The 23,277-nt window shown below is 38.3% G+C and overlaps 1 protein-coding gene across 2 annotated transcripts in view; it reads right to left on the reverse strand.

Annotated features, from left to right (window-relative positions):
• LOC127448065 (dynein, cytoplasmic 1, intermediate chain 2a-like) overlaps positions 1-23,277 on the reverse strand; it is an 81,223-nt gene that overhangs the window by 36,750 nt on the left and 21,196 nt on the right. For both annotated transcript variants that reach the window (XM_051710342.1, XM_051710341.1), the window contains 2 exons: positions 23,031-23,121; positions 13,518-13,633 (listed from right to left, as the gene is read on the reverse strand). In XM_051710342.1, the coding sequence (XP_051566302.1) occupies positions 13,518-13,633; positions 23,031-23,121 (207 nt within the window). The remainder of the gene's footprint in view (positions 1-13,517; positions 13,634-23,030; positions 23,122-23,277) is intronic.

Here is a 23,277-nt window from a genome sequence, read left to right on the forward strand (position 1 = left end):
TTTTGTATCCCTCAAGAAATAAAAGCTTTTTGCAGGGGGAGGGTGCAAGCAGAGAGAGAGAGAGAGAGAGAGAGAGAGAGAGAGAGAGAGAGAGAGAGAGAGGCCGGTAATCGGCAGGCTTTGTTAAAAGGACAATGTATTAATGCAAGCGCCCCATGGGGTCAGAGGTTGTTCGAGAACAAGACTAATGCTCTTTGATGTCCTCTGCAGGTGCACCGAGTCCGTCAGACGCCTGTAGAAAAGGAGATAGAGTGAGACTTCAGAGCGCTGACTTTCACATTTGTGCTTGTGAAAGAAGCCTGAGCAAACATCGGCTCTCTGAATACAATTTCAGGACTCCTGCAGCACTGAATGAACGGCTTGTTTGTGTTGGGCTTTAACAGTCAAAATGAAACAAAGAGACGTGTGCAGCTCTTCAGGGCCACGTCCTCCTCCAGAGAGCTCACACAGGAAGTACAGGAGAACAGATGTCTTCTCAAAAACTGATATTAAACGTACTAGCCAACATCGAAGCTTCAATATGGTGTCAATACATAAATGATCAGCATTAAACAGCATTTCTGGGCATCCAAGGTATCAGCATCATTAAACATTTGAGATCAATGCTGTAAAACAAAGGTCAACATTTTACAGCATTTTTGGTCATTAGTGTTGTCATGATACCAAAATTTGAGCAGTCAGAACTGATATCAATAAAAATTTCACGATTTTCTATAGCAATTTCGACACCACAGAAAAAAATAAGTAATATGCTATTAAACACACCCCTTTAGCCTTTTAAAATGTTACATTTCAATGTAAATAATAAATTAAAACAATAGCATGTTTCCTTCGAGTGTTTCTCAATTAAAGGTGCAATATGTAACAATTTTCATGTAATATTAGTCTTTTTTTTTTTTGCCAATGTGTGAACGGCTTTTAACACAACTTATAAAATGAGCCCTTCCCGGACTTCCTACGTTGCCTATTAAAGCCTGTACACTGATTTTCCTGTGAAGGGAGTGGGTCGGTTTTGCCAGAAAAATCCAAAAGATGTGACGTTTATGCACGCTCCCGAGAGTCTTGCCTCAGTAGCTTCTCTTCCGCTATTCAACAGCGACAACAAACTGCAACACTAGGTAACGTTAACTTAGAGATGGAATCCAGCAAACGTCCGGCTCCCAGCACAACACCGACTCCTACACAAACCCAGAGTAAGCCAAAGAAACCAAAAAAACAAAACAAAACATTTATCTACTGAATCCCGTCTGGCTAAGCGGGAACGTGATCATGGTCGAGCGAAAACTAGAGTGAACATCAGCAGGGCATTTGATTCCTGGAGGGATCTTCGTTTGGTTTTGGGGATCAAAACCGACCCTGAATTGGCGTTCTTCTTATTGGACAGGTAAGCTTACATAACTGCAAAGCATGTGAAATATAGTGCCATAAGGATTGATCCGTGTAATTTTTGCCTGCTCAATGCTGACGAGTTGTAAGCTACCTTGCTTCGTAACTTTCAAATAATTTCAACGATCTTCTCTTTATACTGAAGTCAGGTATACAGGATAAATTTAAGCAAATATCGTAGTACAACATATGACATACAAAACATACAATAGTGCAACATAACAGTGGAACAGTAAACTGTCTGGTATAGTTCGGTAGTATGTAGCTGTATGTGTGTATCAGTATGCTATGTTAGCTGATAAGTAGTGTTAGTTTAGTCTCAAAGTTTGTAGTAAAACAATCATAACTGTGTAATTTTAATTATTCTACCTCATCTGTCAGCATGATGTCGGTGAATCATGTTCAGTCTCTTTGTACGTTACGTCATTGTTTTGGCTGATGCTCGCTCGCGTCCCTATGGAGTGTGTGCACGAGCACGAGCAACAGGTAGCTGGCTGCAGTTCACTTAACGGCCACAGGTGTCATTAATAACAAGGGTTTCTGAATCTTACATACTGCATCTTCAAGTTTTTTAAGTATGACTAGGGCTGGGCAATATGTCTTAAAAAATTATATCTCGATATTTTTCAGCCTATTGACGATATTTGCTCTAAAATGGCTCTAAAGTGTTTTTTGTTTGTTTTGTTTAATCAGAGGAACTATCATTTCATCCAAACAGCCACCGTAGCCAAATAGATTCAATATTTTAAATACATTAATAAAAATCTAATACTTAGTTTTTCATTAAATAAACACAAGGGAGAATCAAACTCAATCATTTTCATTGATATGCACTTTATATTTCATATACAATGATACATAGTAGCTTAATAAAAAGCATTATTTACCTTCAACTGTTTTTACTAATACATTTTTGTGAATTAATAATGTGTGCAAAGCTACTTCACTGACTTATTTTTGAACCACCAGTTGAACATTGCATAATACTAAATTATAACTGTGGGACACGTCAGGTTTATTATTATAATATAATGCTGAATTATCATTATTATTCTGATTATTAGATTTGCGTTATATAAAAGTAATATACTTCTGTCCTGTTTACTTCATCTTCACCCGGGGGCTTTAATTTTGACACTAAAAGTGATGTCGTATTCACTTCAACTTCACATGGAGCTTTTATTTTGACACAGGAAAGACTTTAATGTATTTAATTGTTCAAGAATTTAATGTATTTGACAGTTTACACTATTCTGCATTTCCTGAAATGCTGTAATCTCCTCCTTTTCTGTTATTCTGTGCCGTATTTGTAAATTTGTATAATAACTTGTAACTGTTACTAATGTTTGGAATTGCACGAATGCTTGAACCTGCATTACTTTGATTTCACAATGCATGTGAACTGATCTGAGAGCGCTGCCATGCACGTGCACACAGATCAGCGGGTCACTAGTTTGTTTTGAATCACACACAGACCATGTTTATCTGTCTTTAAATCATGGATTGATTAAATTAAATTAAATGGATTAATAACCATTTTGATGTTATTTTGTTTAATTGTGCGGCCCTGAAGGATCGTGAAATTAGTCTACTGATGTGCTCTTTATGAAACTTAATGGCCAAATGAAAGCACATTAAAATCATCGCGATATTCTTCATCGATATATCACCCAGCCCTACGCAGGACCATATACAACATTTTAATTTGATTTGCAAATACACCACTGATCAAGTGATCAAAGAGACGTACAGTATGAGAGATACATACACCAGAGCTGCTCTCCTCACAGATGTAAAGGGTAAATAAAAAACAAGGGTAAAGGGCATCAAAAGTTTTTACGAAATCCGTGACAGAACAGGAATCACCAAAGACATCTAATGCTGTTTCGCTCGTGCTTGCGAAAAACCAAAAAGTTGCTATAAGCGAGAGAACTGATTGTTGAGAAGTCTTGTGAATAGAGAGAATGTTCTCTGACGCATGGGACTGTTTGGTCCGTGCGTGTATGTTGTGGTGCAGAAATGTTTTGTATTAATGCACTGAAAAGTTATGTTCTTGTATCCAGTATTGTTATTGATGATAATATTTAGAGCTGAACTAATATCTATAAGCTGTTTTATGAGGTGGGGTTGAAAATGTTGTCTGTTCATTTGTGTGTTTGCAAATGCAAATGAGATACATTTTCTTGAAAATGTAAGTCTGAATATATTGCTTATCAATTGAACATGATTTTTTTACATGTGAACGGCACATGTAAGTTACAAAATTATTATTAGTTTTTAAAATTATTGTTAAATAAAAAAATGTATATAGGTAACAAAATCTTTAAAAGAACATTGCATTAGTTGTGCATAGATTACCCACAATAATGAGGAAATTGAGTAAAGGGGTGAACATTGTTAGAGTGTGGATTTGTAATCCGGCCCCTTGGTAGAAAGGAGAAAAAAGTTGGCCCTCGCCCCCTTCAAAGTTGCCCATCCCTAGTCTACAGTGAATGCGCACTCTGTTTTGTCATCTACTACAATAAGCACAGCACGCGATGCATTGTATGGACCAACAGAGCTGAAATATTCTTCTAAAAATCTGACATTTCTGTTCTGATGAAGAAAGTAAGTCATACACATCTGGGATGACATGAGGGTGAGTAAATGATGAGAGAATTTTCATTTTTGGGTGAATTATTCCTTTAATAACTCAACAAAAGTTTTAGCAAAGCTTACTAACCAGTCTTTTAAAAACCGGTATCAGCTGTCTGATGACATATTTTTCTTGACCAATGAGAAGCATTTGTTGTTCTGACTTCACCCAAATAGTTCCACTTTGCAAGGAAAGTATCACCTCAGCAGCAAGCACTATAAAGGTTCCTGGTTTTAGTTCCACGTGGAACTCGTTCATGTGGTGGAAAAACCACGAGAACCTGAAATAGTTCCAGGAACAAGGAAAAGTTCCTGCAGTCTATAGGCACGTTTTGAAAAGCAACATTTGAAATCAATGTTGATCAACAGAGATTAATCAGCAACATTAAACATTTGAGATAAATGCTGAGAAACAAATATCATATTCCAACATCCTTTTCGGGCGTCATATGCACGTTCAAATGTTTGATCCACAACATTCAAAATCAAAGTTGATCAACAAAGATCAGAGCTCTACAGCATTTTTAGACATAATACAATGTTCGAAAAGCAACTTATGAAATCAACGCTGATGAACATTCAGCAACATTTTTGGACATCATTGGCGTGTTCAAACGTGTAACCAACAACATTCGAAATAAACATCGATCAACCAAGATCAGCGTTCAACAGCATTTTTTGGCATCATAGAAATGCTCATAAAGCAACATTAAAAATCAACGTTGATCAACAAAGATCAGCGTACGACAGCATTTTTTTCACATCACAGGCACATTTTGAATGTTTGGTCAGCAACATTCCAAATCAACAAAGATCATGTTCGACAGCGTTTTTTGGGCATCAAATGCACATTTAAAACTTTTGATCACCAACATTCAAAATCAAAGTTGTCCAACAAATACAACATTCGAAAATCTGAATTTTTCATATGAATCTACCAAGGAGGTCTATAATACCTGGAAAAAGCTATCTGATAATATTTGCGATTTAAATGTTGCTTGCAGTAAATTTCACTGAATGCTCAAGACGTCCTAATTTACTTTTTTGAAAACTCTTTGATGTTGCTATAACAATGCATAAAGCATTACCAATGAAACTGAAGTCAAAATCATTAATCCTATAATAAATATTATATGAACAACTGAACGCTGGATTTGAATGCTTGAATGATGCCCTAATTTGTTGTCTAGGCAAACAGTGCAATCAATTTTGAGACACTATATCACATTAATCTCTCATGATCTTCTTTAAGTCTTCTTTGAGAGAAGACTTTCCGAATCTTTTTAGGATGGAGCAAATTTATGAAACAAAATGAAAGAAAATTGGTGCAGGACGGGCTTTATTATCCTTATTATTAATGTAGCATGTGTGTCATTCACTGATGGTGCTAATATCTGTGAAGAGCAGGGCTGAGGGTTCCTCACTTAAAGAGAGATGCTCTCCATACAAGAGGCTGCTCGTGATTAGCACAGGATATTAACCCTCCTCTGAGCTCAAGGGTGATTAAAACAATCACCTTTAATTCAATTTCATACTTTCACAAACCCACAGTGCTGCAGCAGACCGAGGTGTACATCAGACGGTAATGAGAGTGATTTCCACCTGCACATGTACAGCCACCTCGCTGAGCACGTCTGCAGAAAACAAGGGCTAGAAAACTAAATTTGTTAGCCCGTGCGAAACTTGTCACCAAAATGCTAGTGTACGACTGGTTTCTGGCCCAGATCAAAACAGCCCATCTGTAAGACTCTATAATATTCTGGTCTCTAGATATGGCTGAGATCCCTCCCTCAATGTAAGTCTGTATGATTTTTTTGCCTGTTTAATTGTCTGTTGAGCTGCATGTTTTCATTCATGTATAGGGAAACCTAACTGATTATGTCATTTGCAATGCTTCATCTGACTGGTCGGTCACTGCTGAGTGCATTTGGCTGATTCTGCTCTGATTGCTGGATCACTCTTCAGGATTATGGGTAGCTGTAGTCCTTCACTGGGAATTCAGCTGTTCATCAACATGGAATCACACTGACTTGTGATTTCTACAGAAGTGTATCGACAGGTCTAGACAGGTTTATAAGATACTGTTACAAAACAGTGAAGTTAATGAGATTACTTACGGAACCTGACTATTGCACTCTATAATGATCTGAAGAGAAATGCATGAGAAACTGAGGATGTACTGTAGAATTTGTGCACATTTGCACCCGTTTCAGATGCTTCTGACAATGGTATTTATTGAGGGTTGATTCTCAAATCACAAGATGCTGAGTTGTTCAAAAATGAATCCGTCGATGAGTATGTGCCAGTCTGATCTGTGATCTACGTCTCGCTGGGCAAAGTAGCCACACACACCTCCCGACCTACACAGAGCTGAGCCTTCAACATCCTCACAAGCATCTCTTCTACCAATCACTCCATCAGAGAGAGAGAGAGAGAAAGAGAGATGGGAAAGCCTCCCAATGTCACCCAGAGTGATTTGTTATGTACTGCAGACAGGAGTGTGAGAGTTGATGAAATGATTACACACTGGCAGGAATGGAGGGAGAGATAGAAAGTGTGTGTATGTGTGTTCAGGGGAGAGCTGTCAGACACACTGCATATAAAACTCTTGCTTAACACTTTTAATACAGTGTGGGGTGGGCGCTACAGCTAAAATATTTCACTATTTTTACCTCAATATTTTTCAGCCTTTACGATATGTTGATATTTATTAGTGATGCAGCGATGTAACGACCAATCGTTAGTATCGGCCGATGAATGCAATTATATACAATATAGGACATCAGCTGATTGAATAAAACAGCCGATAATCAGGGCCAATTAAAAATTTACAATTAGCCTTCAACTCCTATTGTGTGTGAAAGAAAATGTCACTTGCGTGGAATTACTTTGAATTGGGCGACAATGAAAGCAGAGTTGCAGTTTGTAAGCTTTGCACTGCTAGAATTTCACGAGGTGGAACTACTGTTTAAACTGATAACGCGACTCATTTCATTACTCACCTTAAAGCGCGAGTTTAGAGTTTGTTAATGCTAAAGCGGAGGCTGATTCAACTAAAAAGGGACAGGATTCATTCATTCAGAATTCAAAAAATTACAAAATCTTACCAATTTAATGTGAGCCTGTGGAGCAGTCTCCCAACAGGGAATTTTAATGTTACCAAGGACTTATTTATAGATTTATTCAGCATTTCACAGTGTTCACTTGGGGATTGCTGCTTGATTTCCTGTTTTAGCAAGTGGGCATAACCATCAGGGAAGCATGCACCTAATGGGTGAGCACTCATTTTAGCTATTTAAGGAAATCTTTACTGTTTTGTTATGCCATTTTTATTGTAGTTTTTGGAGTTTGTTTTAACACTCATTTTAACTCTTGTTCTTATTTATTTATTCAATTATATTGTATTTAAAAATGGGGAGGAGAGGTTTAATTTTATTTCAAATAATGGTATGGTCCAATTAAAAAAAGGCAGCAAAATTCTGTAGTCAAGTCGTATTTATTAGTTTTATATTTATTTTCACAACACACATCGTTTCAAAGCAGCTTTACAGAAAAGTATGCTGTAACAAAAAATGATGCTATTAAAGTCCTCATTGTGCGATTATACTGAACAACGAGATTAAAAAGCATACCTTAAAAATTATAGTCTTAATGCTCCCAGTGAGCAAGCCAAAGGAACACAAAACTCCATAAGATGTAGATAATGGAGGGGAAAAAAACAACCTAGGGGTGGTGGGCAGCATGAATACCACGCCAATATTAGTTATCTATGTGTAGTACAAGTCTTGTTTTATGCAAGCAAACTGAGTAGATGTTGGTGGGCCAGGTTTAAACTAAAGGGATTTTGTATGAACTATAAGATTAATGATTAAGTGTCTGTGAATTCCATCCCAAATTGTGCACATAGATGCAGTGCCCTTTTATTTAGCTGATTAAGGCTTTAGTTGGTATCAATTTATCATCTAAGTATTCTATTGTAAATAAGAAAGTGCAGTCCATCCTATGACCAAGATGATGCTGACGGACCAAGATTTAAACCAACTGCCACTAGGGGGGAAACAAAATGGATGAAGGGTGTTTGAGTACATGGAACAAGGTTGTTAGCACTGCTTGAGTACAAGGAAAGTCAGGGCTCCAGAGTATAGGGAGGGGAGTAGGTACCGCTCTTAGTACCAAAAACTGTCTAAATTTAAGCATTTTTTAAAATGTAATCTTGTTTTTATGTACGCATTTAAACAATATTAATTTGCACATTTTGCACCAAAGATCTTTTGGAACGCCATTCCTTCTCTCCAGCGTGATTTTCCTTGTGACCGCCTTGGTCCCTATCACAGCCTGACAAAAACATATTCAGAATTCAGTTAATGAGAGATTAGAATGTTATCCTGAGGTCATAACGTGCTTTTTTAGGGTTCTGTTTTCAACTGAGACCAGTTACTCTGGAACATGGACGACATGTAGAGACAAAGAGAATCAAGTTATTATATAGGTTTCTTTCAAAGTTGTGAAATTATCAGTGATTTCAAACAACGCAGCATAAAAAAAGCAGAACCGCTAAACTATCGGTATCAGCAGATGTTCTAATCGCATATTGTTACTGGCACACACATTTGGCAAATCGGTGCATCCCTAGTATGTATTTATTACTCTGAAATGGCTTAAAAGGATACATTTTTTTCAGTTTGAGGAACCATTTCTTTGACTAAACAGCAATTGTTGCAAAGTCGATTAAAAATGATCAATGCAAAAAGTAAATACAGCAAAAAATCTGGTTAAAATAATCAAGGCTTTTACAGAAAACATGCTTTTTTTTCTAAATTAACAAAGAATGTTATTTAATCATTTTTATCTGTATGCTCCAATATATCAATACACCTACCTTACTAAAACAATAAGGTAAAAACCACTTGAAAATTCCCTGATATTTCCAGGTTTTCCATGACCGTAGGAACCCTGTGAATCGAACTTACCAAATTTAAATCAGAAATGCTATCTCTGTCTTAATATATTATCAAGTAATTTACAGTAGAAAAGATAACTGATTAGTCTAACTAAGGGTAACTGTTTAGTACTTCTGTAACTTGGTACAGACTATTATTTTAATTGTAACAAATCGACCCTGATATTATCAGACCAATGCTAATAAATTTAACTGTCATTTATTTGAGTCACTTACATCACATGCCTACTAAAAAAAAAACATCTAATAAACATCATACACACAGAGACAGGGCAGCGATCTTGTGTATTTGAGATGAGGGTGAGTCTGAGAGTGTGTTGGTCACAGACACCACATAAAAGGGCACAACTGCAATTACACAAAGTCTGACCTGCTCTCATTTCTCTACTAACCTACCGCTCATTTCCTCTACACTCTCCCTCTCTGTAAACAGATGTGTGTGTTTAATTTTGCCGTGACGTCTTATGTTTCTCGAGTCTCTGCAATTTTCCCTCAGCTTTCATCTCCATGCTCACTACAGTCAGATCATTTCCAAAGAGGGTCACACACTTCTGGTCTCTCATGCTCACACACACAGACACACACAGTAGAACTGGGCGATATGTAAAAATTATTTTAGCGATAATCGTATTAAAAAACACTGCAATATACGGTTGTATCGTCAACCCCCCTGCCGAAGGTCGGTGAATTTTTTTGCTTTATTGATTTTGCTTTAAAAATTTTATTCATTTATTGAAACACGAAAAACATAAACAAAAGACATTTCTAAATTCAAATTGCACTTAAAACTAATTGCAAAAAGCAAAAAAATAACAAAGTGATCAAAAAATCGTATTTAACCACCTTATTTAAACATTTACCGTCTCCAACGGCTCCATTTTCCATCAAGCACATATCAGTCAGCAGGTGGAAAACTAATAGCCTACAGAATAAGAACTAAAGACAATTATAAATGTAAAGATAATAATAATCATAATAATAAATCCTAATAAATCCCCTTGTGTTCCCAAAATAATGCTGCCAAATGTGTGCCCTTATTGAATTTGTGTCTGTTTCGCCTTTCGGTAATACAGTTAATGCTGCCTAAAAAAAAAAAAATAATACTACATTTTAGGTTAAAGGTGAAAGTGTCTTGTATTATTTTATGATTAATCACTTTTGTCTTTGTTTCCTTAATACAAAGATGTATATTACTGAAACTGCAGAGTTGCGTTCACAATGCATGCCAACCGCGTGGAAATAAAGCGAACTAAACTCAAAGCACCTCCTGAGATGATCGAGATAATTTGCAGCATTCTCATAGATGACATTATTCTGGCAAACAGTTTTAAGATGATTGAAACAGAGAAAAAAAGAGTCAAAACTCTTTACATGCGCTTGTTCCACGAGAAAGGCTCATGCTGCATGCCTGCATGTGTGTGTACCACAAGACAGGCTCGTGCTGCATGCCTCTGAACACAAGCATTGACGACTTTTCTTTTGTCTGCTCAAAAATATTATAAAGTGTGTTTCTTCAAGTGCATGTCTTTGTGACTAACAGCGTTTCTTGTCATGTGTCACTCCGAGACGTCTTACAGGTCGCCCGCCTGTTGCGGGTAGATGAGCAAAATTACTCATGCATGAAATAGGCCTACATTCGAATGAGGAGCTTGTGAACTGGATTCAGTCTCCTCACATTTGGTGGGTGGCAGGTGCTAGTTTCACACCCTGGCCACTGTTTAATATACGTATTTGCCGACTTCCCAGATCCATGGTTTTGCCATTTCCCAATATTGTCGATCATCATCTGTTTGCAATTAGCATCGGGATCTTTGTAAGACATCGATATCTGATTACATCGTCCTATCGCCCAGCCCTAACACACACACACACACACACACACACACAAATCAGAGGATTGTGCTCTAACTGTGGGTGCAAATGATTGACATGTGTCAATCATGCTGGCCTCCAATCACAGTGTGTGGTACCGAGGGCTCATGTATCTGAGCTGACCTGCATCCTCAGCATTACAGAGTCACTTTATACAATTAAACTTGTTTGGGAGCCACTTTTAACTGACACAAAATAAAACAGACTGACAGTGATTCAAAATAAGTGTCACACATTCATATTTTGGTCCCCTCTTTTTAACCAGAATACTAACTGGTTTTTGAATACATTACACTGGCAGCCAAATGTTTGGAATAATGTACAGATTTTGCTCTTATGGAAAGAAATTGGTACTTTTATTCACCAAAGTGGCATTCAACTGATCACAATGTATAGTCAGGACATTAATAATGTGAAAAATTACTATTACAATTTGATTTTTTTTTCAGAACTTCTTAAACTCATTCAAAGAGTTCTCATCAAAAAATCCTCCACGTGCAGCAATGACAGCTTTGCAGATCCTTGACATTCTAGCTGTCAGTTTGTCCAGATACTCAGGTGACATTTCACCCCACACTTCCTGTAGCACTTGTCATAGATGTGGCTGTCTTGTCAGGCACTTCTCACGCACCTCACAGTCTAGCTGATCCCACAAAAGCTCAATGGGGTTAAGATCCATAACACTCTTTTCCAATTATCTGTTGTCCAATGTCTGTGTTTCTTTGCCCACTCTAACCTTTTCTTTTTTGTTTTTCTGTTTCAAAAGTGACTTTTTCTTTGCAATTCTTCCCATAATGCCTGCACCCCTGAGTCTTCTCTTTACTGTTGTACATGAAACTGGTGTTGAGTGGGTAGAATTCAATGAAGCTGTCAGCTGAGAACATGTGAGGCGTCTATTTCTCAAACTAGAGACTCTGATGTACTTATCCTCTTGTTTAGTTGTACATCTGGTCTTCCACATCTCTTTCTGTCCTTGTTAGAGCCAGTTGTTCTTTGTCTTTGAAGACTGTAGTGTACACCTTTGTATGAAATCTTCAGTTTTTTGGCAATTTCAAGCATTATATAGACTTCATTCCTCAAAACAATGATTGACTGATGAGTTTCTAGAGAAAGCTGTTTCTTTTTTGCCATTTTTGACCTAATATTGACCTTAAGACATGCCAGTCTATTGCATACTGTGGCAACTCAAAAACAAACACAAAGACAATGTTAAGCTTCATTTAACAAACCAAATAGCTTTCAACTGTGTTTGATATAATGGCAAGTGATTTTCTAGTACCAAATGATCAATTTAGCATGATTACTCAAGGATAAGGTGTTGGAGTGATGGCTGCTGGAAATGGGGCCTGTCTAGATTTGATCAAAAATAGTGATGGTGCTGTTTTTTACATCAGTAATGTCCTTACTATACACTGTGATCAGTTGAATGCCACTTTGGGGAATAAAAGTACCAATTTCTTTCTGAAACAGCAAAATCTGTACATTATTCCAAACTTTTGGTGTGTGTGTGTGTATATATATATATTAGGGGTGTAACATGTATTCGTCCCGAACCGTCACGGTACTGACGTCACGGCTCGGTGCATGCAGTCAGACGAAGAATACATCTGAGTCAGTCACAGGCGATCCACTCCAATCCAGAAGGGGGCGCGCAAGATAATGCAACGCTGTTAGGTAACCGCCACAACAGGAAAAAGAGCAGATGAAGAAGAGACCATGTATGCACCAACCCAAAACAAGAATGGCTTCTCCTAATGCACAAGTTTTATTTTTCATTATTCTATTTATTTTGTACTTTTATAACACAAGAGATGCTTTTCAGTTTTGTAGCTGATTGTGACCAAATACCTTTTGTTTTTTATCAACCCTACAAAAAAATATGGCCTATGCAAGAATGTATTCTGTTTACTGCTTAGTGCTTAATACACTAAAGGAGGCTATACTGCACCAACTACCTCAGGGGGTACTAAATGCCGCTAGGTGGAACAAACTGTAATTTGCACTACTGTCTGTTCAAAATAAATGAAAAGAAACCTTGCATTTTGGATTTCTTGCTTTTTCCTGTTGTGCCGAACTCGTATCGAACCGTGACCCCAAAACCGAGGTACATACCGAACCGTGACTTCTGTGTACTGTTACACCCCTAATATATATATATATATATATATATATATATATATATATATATATATATATATATATACACTGTATAAATGAATGATATATACAGTATAATATAATACTTTATTATTATTATTATTTCTATGCTGTGGTCAATAAACACTGTGATACATCTATACTGAGAAAAAATAATAACTACGATTCAGTATAGTATTTTAGACTTAAAATTGGGCATTAAAACAATATAATGTACAGTTGAAATGTCATTTTTAATATGACTTATTTACACACAGCTTGGCAATACTGTGTTGTTTACAGTTAGGCCAACAAAGCCATTCTGAATTTAATTGAATTAATCCTTTTGAAACCTTCTGTCTGAACTCGAGGAACTTAGCCCTGATATTATCTGCTTTACTATCGGCCTAATAAGACTGATGTTGTAAATTAATTTTAAAAAAAATAAGTGACAGCAAACAGACATTATACTGGCATTTCTAAGCTCAGGAGCCTGGGACTGTGTTTGTGAGATTGCAACTGAACTCACCCTCTTTCTGCTCTGTCACGGTGGGTGTCTGCGTTTCCTTGGTGTAAGACACTACCTCTTTGGGTGGAAAGTCTACGTGGGTCATCTTCGCCATGGCCAACTTCAGCGGCCCACGTCTGGATGAGCACACAAACACATGAAAACATGAATACTAAGTAACCATCAGAAGGGACTGACATCTATCAAAAATTCACACACACACACACACACAGTGGGTGACAAACTAAGATTCTCTTTACACCTTGTATTAATATCCCTTTTGGATGAATACAGATGTAACAGAGGTTCAACATGTCTTGGAAAAGTATTGTGATCCAATCACATCTGTAGGTCAAATTTTCAAGTACACACACACAGTAGAAAGTGTAGCCACGTATAGATGGTTACAATGAAAACTGATGCGCTAGTTTTATTCCACAACTAGTGTAGTTCGATTCCCGAAAAAAAGACTCTTATGAGCTGGTTCTTTTGAATGTAATGTTGTACTTAAGGCTCCTGACACTTAAAGGTGCTGTAAGTGATTTTTTCACGGAAAGGAATGCAAAATTATTTCCTATGTTTCATGAAATAAGTGTTTATATCTCACCAATCTGTGACAGCTCTAGACTCTTTAATCGATAAGACCGCAGTTGTTTAATCCATATCTTCAGAAGCAATATGATAGGTGTGGGTGCGAAACAGATAAATATTTAAGTCCTTTTTTACCATAATTCTCCACCTTTGACTAGCCCCGACTAGTAGGTGGCGATATGCATGAAAAATGCTAATGGCCAAAAAAAAAAAAAAACAAACAAATTGAGAGAGGAATGTGGAAGTAAAAGTTAAAGTGGACACTTATAGGAAAAAAGGACTAAAACATTGAAATACTGAAGTCCTTTTTTCTATAAATTCTCCTCCCTGCCCAGTAGGTGGCGATATGCACGAAGAATGCAAAGTGGAAAGTGAAAGTTGAGATTTATTATAAAAAAAGGACTTAAATATTGATCTGTTTCTCACCTACACTTACCATATCACTTCTGAAGATGTGGATTTAAACACTGGAGCCATTTGGATTACTTTTATGCTGCCTTTATGTGCTTTTGGACCTTCAAAGTTCTGATCACCATTCACTTGCATTGTATGGACCTACAGAGCTGAAATATTCTAATAAAATATTCTGTGTTCTGCAGAAGAAAGAAAGTCATACACATCTGGTATGACATGAAGGTGAGTAAATGATGAGAATTTTTTTTTTTTGGGAGAACTATCCCTTTAAATGTATCACTTAATTGTAACACATATGCTTTGTTGAAATCTAAAATGATCTTATGCTGAGGGCAGTTCATGTAATTAGAATTGCATTTATTTCCACATATTTCTTTCTTAAAAATAAGAATTTTGGTGGAACCGTTAAGAAACCAGAATTGTTAAGAGAAATGCGAATCATTTACCATCACTTCTTAAAAGACCAGAAATGAAGGAGAAACGAGCAGAAAAATAGTGCAGTACCCCAGCTCAGAGTGAAGCAGCAGAGTAGAGGGGTCAGAGTCCCAGTGCAGAGTCCTGTTAGTGCCACAGCCACGAGACAGGGTTAGAGAGACAAACAGACACACAGAGAGAGAGAGAGAGACAGACAGAGAGAAAGACAGACAGACAGAGAGAGAGAGAGAGAGAGGGAGAGGGAGAGGGAGAGGGAGAGAGGGGTGTTATGAAAGCGGGTTAAAACACATGTAATAATTGTAATAATTCTTCAGTTACAGAAACAATTCTATACACACAATATAAACAGAACATATGAAAATAGAAACAGAAACAGAAATCTGAAAGAGATCGCGTGTGGTATTTCCTCTAGTTTGCTGCATCTCGTTAGCAGTTACATCGCTTTAAAATGCCAAGTAAGTTAAAGTATACTTCCCAGGAGAAATTCTTGTATATAGCTTTCCAACTGTTTTATTAAATCACGGGTGTCCATCAATATCAAGTGTTGTGTCCATGTGTAAGAAGGTGAGAGCGAAAGCAAGGGGAGGGTGTTGTTTTCCACAGATATTATAAGTTGTTTTGGATAATATACAGTGCATCCGGAAAGTATTCACAGCGCTTCACTTTTTCCACATTTTGTTATGTTACAGCCTTATTCCAAAATGGATTAAATTCATTATTTTCCTCAAAATTCTACAAACAATACCCCATAATGACAACGTGAAAGAAGTTTGTTTGAAATCTTTGCAAATGTATTAAAAATAAAAAACGAAAAAAAAAAAAATCACATGTACATAAGTATTCACAGCCTTTGCCATGACACTCAAAATTGAGCTCAGGTGCATCCTGTTTCCACTGATCATCCTTGAGATGTTTCTACAACTTGATTGGAGTCCACCTGTGGTAAATTCATTTGATTGGACATGATTTGGAAAGGCACACACCTGTCTATATAAGGTCCCACAGTTAACAGTGCATGTCAGAGCACAAACCAAGCCATGAAGTCCAAGGAATTGTCTGTAGACCTCTGAGACAGGATTGTATCGAGGCACAGATCTGGGGAAGGGTACAGAAAAATTTCTGCAGCATTGAAGGTCCCAATGAGCACAGTGGCCTCCAACATCCGTAAATGGAAGAAGTTTGGAACCACCAGGACTCTTTCTAGAGCTGGCCACCTGGCCAAACTGAGCGATCGGGGGAGAAGGGCCTTAGTCAGGGGGGTGACCAAGAACCCGATTTTCACTCTGACAGAGCTCCAGCATTTCTCTGTGGAGAGAGGAGAACCTTCCAGAAGAACAACCATCTCTGCAGCACTCCACCAATCAGGCCTGTATGGTAGAGTGGCCAGACGGAAGCCACTCCTCAGTAAAAGGCACATGATAGCCCGCATGGAGTTTGCCAAAAGGCACCTGAAGGACTCTCAGACCATGAGAAACAAAGATTGAACTCTTTGGCCTGAATGGCAAGCGTCATGTCTGGAGGAAACCAGGCACCGCTCATCACCTGGCCAATACCATCCCTACAGTGATGCATGGTGGTGGCAGCATCATGCTGTGGAGATGTTTTTCAGCGGCAAGAACTGGGAGACTAGTCAGGATTGAGGGAAAGATGAATGCAGCAATGTACAGAGACATCCTAGATGAAAATCTGCTCCAGAGCGCTCTGGACCTCAGATTGGGGCGAAGGTTAATCTTCCAACAGGACAACGACCCTAAGCACACAGCCAAGAAAACAAAGGAGTGGCTACGGGACAACTCTGTGAATGTCCTTGGGTGGCCCAGCCAGAGCCCAGACTTGAAGCCGACCGAACATCTCTGGAGAAATCTGAAAATGGCTGTGCACTGACGCTCCCCATCCAACATGATGGAGCTTGAGAGGTCCTGCAAAGAAGAATGGGAGAAACTGCCCAAAAATAGGTGTGCCAAGGCTGTAATTGGTGCCAAAGGTGCTTCAACAAAGTACTGAGCAAAGGCTGTGAATACTTATGTACATGTAATTTCTTTTTCATTTTTTTTTTTTAATAAATTTGCAAAGATTTCAAACAAACTTCTTTCACGTTGTCATTATGGGGTATTGTTTGTAGAATTTTGAGGAAAATAATGAATTTAATCCATTTTGGAATAAGGCTGTAACATAATAAAATGTGGAAAAAGTGAAGCGCTGTGAATACTTTCCGGATGCACTGTAGAAACTGTTGTATTGATCAAGTCGCGGGAATGCATTGACTTCAAGGCTCTGTTTGTTTGTCGCAACTCGAGTGTGTCTGCGTATGTATGTGTGTCAGTGTGAGAGCAAAAGACAAGGGGGAGGGGGGGTGCTGCTTTACATAGATATTAAAAGTTGTTTCGGATAATACAGAAACTGTTATGTTCATCAAGTTGCGGGGGTGTGCTTACATCAAGGCTGTTTATTGGTCGTGACTCGAGTCTCAATATTAGTCTGTGTGCGTATGAATGTGTGTCAGTGTGTGAGACGAGAGCAAAAGAGAGAGAGAGGGTGCTTTTCAACAGAAATTGAAATAAATTTAAGCTAAAATAGACACTGTTTGTCATTCTTATCCGATTTGCTTAGCTAATGTCTTTGTGTTATATGGTTACTTTGCTGTGGTAGCCTGTACGGCAAAGTGATATGGAACCGTTATACGTTCAAGACCTGGAACTACTTCATAGCCGTGCGTTTACTGAAAAATAGTTGCACACATTAGAACGTCTGTTATTCAATCAGAATCAAGCATTCAATAGACCCGTGGTATAATACTAAATAAATAAAAGTGCATACCCCTGAACACAAGTATGCTAGTTTCAAAGCCAAACGTGACCACCAATATGGCAACATTTTGGTTTAAACTCGCTAGCAGAGTGAGTAAAAAGTTTATGCCTACAATGTAAAAGTTCAAGCTATTTGACGAACCAGTGGGGAAGGTGCATGGGATCACAAAATATATTGAATGTCAATGGACGAGCACATGGCAAGTACTTAGCTGCATTAGAGCGCCACCTGCATTTCATATCTGTATATCCACAGTTTTCCTGAGCAATCACTGGGCAGCGCCATGATGATTCAAATTGCCTGTTTTCTGTTTCTGGTCTCGAGATGGAATTTAAAAACTACTGAAACAAGCTATACAGACAGAGAACACCAATCATTAAATTTTTTTTCAGGCTCAACTTGTGCAGTTGTTGGCGGTCATAACAATTCAAAGTAATTAATGATATCAACATAACTAACCTCAGACCATCGCTTCATGTCAGGTTGTATAATGTCAGTTGAGGCACTGTCAATAAAAATGGTCATCTCAACCTTTTTTGACAATTTTTACAATTGTAATACCTTAAACATTACATTACCCGCTAAGAATATACGCTGATGTGAATGAAAACACAGGGGAATGGAAATTGAAAACACTCGAATCGTGGAACACTTCCGCGTTCAGGAAAAAGGTGGATTGTGATGGAAGGTGATACTGGAAAATGTCTTTTTCCTATTACTTGCTGCCATCTAGTGGAATGGAGTAACACTTTTAGTAGAGACACAAGAGCAAACAGAGCCTGAATAACAGACTTTCAAAGACATGATAAAAACATTGTATGTTCATCATAGGAATGTAAACATATACAATATTATTTATGAATTATTGGAATCTTTTGTATATAATTTGGGGGATTTTCTGTAAAATGAGACCAATAGTTTGCAATTTGGTCACTGTATGTGTGAAAAATAGCAGACGGCAGTCAACATGTAGCAGAGCTGAAGGGGTTAAACAAAATGGGGATAAAACAGCCCAATAACATCAACAGATGTTTGTATAACTTGCAAATATTTTAATATTTTAAAAACTATGTAATATATTTGAAATACTATTAATCATGTCATTATTCTACTATGTGGAATATTTGTTTACTAATAAAGAAAGAGACATCTTATTTAAGTTCAATATGAATACATCACTTCTTCAGATGAATGTTAACCTTATACAGAACAAAACCACAATTAGCAATTATCTTTATGACAATGAATCGGCAAGAAAAATCTATTTAGCCCTAATCAGTACTTGACACTAAACCTAAAGCCTGGTGCACACTGTACGATTTTTACGATCCTTTACAATTGTTGTTTGTCAGACTGCACGATATTATCCCAGTGAAATCTTTGGTAAAAGCCATGGCACATTGTGTGACATTATGCCAGACTGTGCGAAACACATCGTAGCCAAAACTGTGGTCCTAATTGTCCCGATTGACATCGCTGACTGGGTGTTTCATCTTATCAGGCTTTCGTAGGAGCACTCACACTGCACGGCTGTGACGCAAAATTTCTGATACTGCCAGAATTTTGATGGAGGATAAGATTCACTGAATTGGCCATCTGTGAACGTGTCACACTAAGCGATCAAAGACTGCCGAATCATACACTGTGAACCTTGCTTGACCCACATCAGCAGAAGTACAACATGAGACTGTGTGTGTGTGTGTGGTCACGAGTGTGTTAAACACGAGTATGACTGTAATGTGTGTTTGAGGTTGGTAAGGAAGTGGTAAAGCGGTGCAGGATATGAGTGGACACGGAGCACCTGGGGGCATCTGTGATTGTGTGTGTGTGTGTAATCAGGGGTTAAACACTCTCCAGAGCAGCTCCACTCTGCTTGCACAGGTCTGATGTAGGATAAAAATCGACATATTTTGTAATGTTTAATTCATAACGCTTTACTAGTAGGAAGACGTGGCATAGTGGTTCACCCACATGCTCCAGACACATTGAGACTTGATGCTCATGCAGGAGATGCAGGTTCGGTTCTGACCTTAATCTACACAAACTGAGTCAAGCGTGTCCAAACTTTCCTGTCCTGCAAAAGCGAAATGCAGTAACAAACAACTTCTACATATCTGGCTGGACAATCAAAAAACTTCAAAGACATTTTTCCATTTCAGCGTTGGCATAGTTCCTGTGTTTTGGTCTTGTAGAGCATTATTGACTGATACAGTATAGTAGCTATCACACATACAGCGTTTTCTGGAGAATTAACATAATATTTCAGTGTAGAGGTCATGTAGAACCCGTTTTTTATTGGAATGACACATTGTAACATTACCGGAAAAGTTATGCTTTGATGCTGATGTTAAGTCTGAAAACTGAACCGTTATCATTTTCCAAAGTATACAGTTATGGAGAAAGTTTTCGAAAGGAGGCAAAGGCCAGTCTAATGTCGATGAAAGGCATAAACGTGGGAAATTAATGTACTTTCAAACAAAAACGTATAAGCTTAGATGTGGTCTGTGTGTGAACAAATCTCTTAGATTAACGGTTTTAGCATGTACGAAGTCGGAGATGATGGCATTACTCAGGAGTCAAAACAATGTCGTCAAATTGGACAGATTCTGTGAAACTATGGGGGTATTACCACTTTGGTCATTTTACGCGTTTTTACTTACCAGATTGCTATCGGACTGACAAAGCACATTTTACTTGGCTACATAAACGAGTCTTCGACAAACGGAAATAACTTTTCACTTGCGCAATTATGCTAATGCCGGGCAGCGAATTTAAAAGATGTGATTTATTATTTGGTTCCAAGTGACTTTGCCTAGTGCACATGTGTGTTTGTATGTGTGTGTGCGTGCTGTGTATTTTTTCCCCTTGTTGGTAAGTTATGTCCATACACATCAGCTACATTCATTGTCAGTATTTAGTTTCATTTTCGTCAGTGATCCCAATTTGGAATGCCCAATTCACAATGTGCTCAAAGTCCTCGTGGTGGCGTAGTGACTCGGGTGGCGGAGGATGAATCTCAGTTGCCTCCGCGTCTGAGGCCGTCAATCTGCGCATTTTACCATGTGGCTTGTTGCGCGCGTTACCGCGAAGACATAGCACGTGTGGAGGCTTCACGCTATTCCCCGCGGCATCCAAGCACAACTCACCACGTGCCCCACCGAGAACGAGAACCACATTATAGCGACCACGAGGAGGTTACCCCATGTGACTCTACCCTCCCTAGCAACCAGGCCAGTTTGGTTTATTAGGAGGCCTGGCTGGAGTCACTCGACCAATATGGGTTTTTTAATTGCTGATGTCGATATCCAGAGAGCATGGTGGCCGATAGACCGATACAATGCCGATATATCACACAATTTAATATAGTAAATAACAAACATAAAACTGCTAAATAATAATAATAATAAAAAACTCTTATTTAGCACTATATTTACTAAATTTCACACAAAACAAAACAAATGATATTGTATTTTAAATGGTAGATAGCAGTTTCTTCACATTTCTGTTTAGTCATCAAATTTTAGTAATTTATTTGCACATGAAGAAATTGTTAATATATTAGGAAGAAGGAATAACAGTACACACAGTAGTCCCGAAACCATAGATGGCATGTCCACGTTAGCAATCACATTTACTCAAAAAAATACCAAATCAAACCAATTGTACATACAGTGAATAGTGAATATGACATTTACTTACAGCACACGAGAAGCGCTTTTACTTTGGGCTGCATCAGAAAACGTAGGCAGCTGTCTTGCTACCTTGCTGCCTAATCAGTTAATGGCTTAACTGACATCTGTTTTGAATGAATGGAATTCTGGGAAACTGGTCTCCAAACAGTTTGAATAGTACCTTATTTTCACCATACCTCCGTATACAGCCTCCAGAGGCAGCATTTTCCTGGTTTCATATGCAGCCTTGAAGTTGCACTCACGCACTCGTGTAGATCCATCTCCTGACAGTTTAAACGGCCTGGATCGCCTACTTGGGTTGTCACGGAGTTACCGTCATGATTTGTGAATCAGAGGAACTATTTATCCTGACCCTGAAGTTTTTGATTCTGGCTGATAGAATACATGCTTCAGACGAAGATATTAGATGAGCGCTCGATGGGAAGAAAACGCTGGATTTTCATGAGGTTTGTGAAATACATCTTTTTAAACGAGATACTGCATATTTGCAGACGGTATATAATAGAAGTTTAATTGATATTTGCCTTTTATCGTTAAAAAACAAAGTTAAAAGTGACAGGGAACTGCTGAGGAGAGGCTGATAGAATACGTGCTTTAGAGGTAAATAAATGAGCGCTCCACAGGACGCTGGATCTGCTAAAGTTGTGTGAGGTTGGTTTATTACATCTATTTAAACGAGATATGTGCATATTTGTAGATGGTATATGATATTAGTTTTATTGATATTTGCCTTTTTATCATTAGACAAGACAGTTAAAAGTTACAGGGAACTGTTGAGGAGAGAGAGGGAGAATTAAACAGGCGAGCACTTTAACATTATGAGCTCAAACGCATCGGCCGCGGCTCTGATATGCGGACCTTTTAAATGAGACTGTGTTGCACATCGGTCTACTATTGTAGTAACACGATGCACGTAACAACCAAACGAACCATGACTGGTCGTTTGCATGTCTCAGTCGCTTCACATGCAAGCAGAAAATTTTTGGCGCCCTCAAGAAAAAAATCGTCCAAACAGGAAAATATATCGGCCGATGCCGATAATGAAAAAAGTCAGAATATCGGCTGATTTATCAGCCTCTGCGATATATCGGTTGACCACTAGTCCAAGCTGGTCATGAGCTGGTCGACCAGCTACCATGTCCCAAAAACCAGCTTGACCACCTTGAGCTGGTATGACAAGCTGGTAGCTGATCTAAGCTGGTCTCCCAGCTAAAGACCAGCTTGGACCAGCTAAAGACCAGCTACCATGTTCCAAAACAAAGCTAGCAGCTTAAACTGGACCTTTTCCTATGCTGACATAGCTCTGTTAGTGCAGAGTAAAGTTTCCAATCAGATTTATCTCAAATTCTTCTTGGAGGGCATTTAAACTGTGTCTTTCTGTGATTGGATGCAATTTTAGTGCAATTTAACGGGTTTCTTGAGTTAAAGTGACTCATGTCGTCATGTTTCTCCTTTATTCTCAGGGGTTTTCCAGCAGCAAATTATCATAGTTCCATTTGAAAAGCAGCTAATTACAGCGATTTACACACCAGAGCCTTTTCCCACCTGCTCAGATAGAGAGAGAGAGAGAGAGAGAGAGAGAGAGAGAGAATACCTTGGTCCTGTGGCACCATCTCCTGAGTCTTGGCTACCTGCCTCACTTGGAGTGCCTATAGATTTGGCTGTGGGAGACACTGGTGCAGGAACTGAAGAGAGGGAGAAATAAACATACTTTTTGTTTTGTTTTTATCTACATATGGTGCACTGGCTGCAAAAAGGCTTTGGACACACTTACCAAAGTCTGAATGTTATTCCACTGGATACAAATTAAGTGTGATCTACAAACAACTGATGCTAGAGCT

The sequence above is a fragment of the Myxocyprinus asiaticus genome, chromosome 11 (assembly GCF_019703515.2).
Source record: "Myxocyprinus asiaticus isolate MX2 ecotype Aquarium Trade chromosome 11, UBuf_Myxa_2, whole genome shotgun sequence".
Classification (NCBI taxonomy): Eukaryota; Metazoa; Chordata; class Actinopteri; order Cypriniformes; family Catostomidae; genus Myxocyprinus; species Myxocyprinus asiaticus.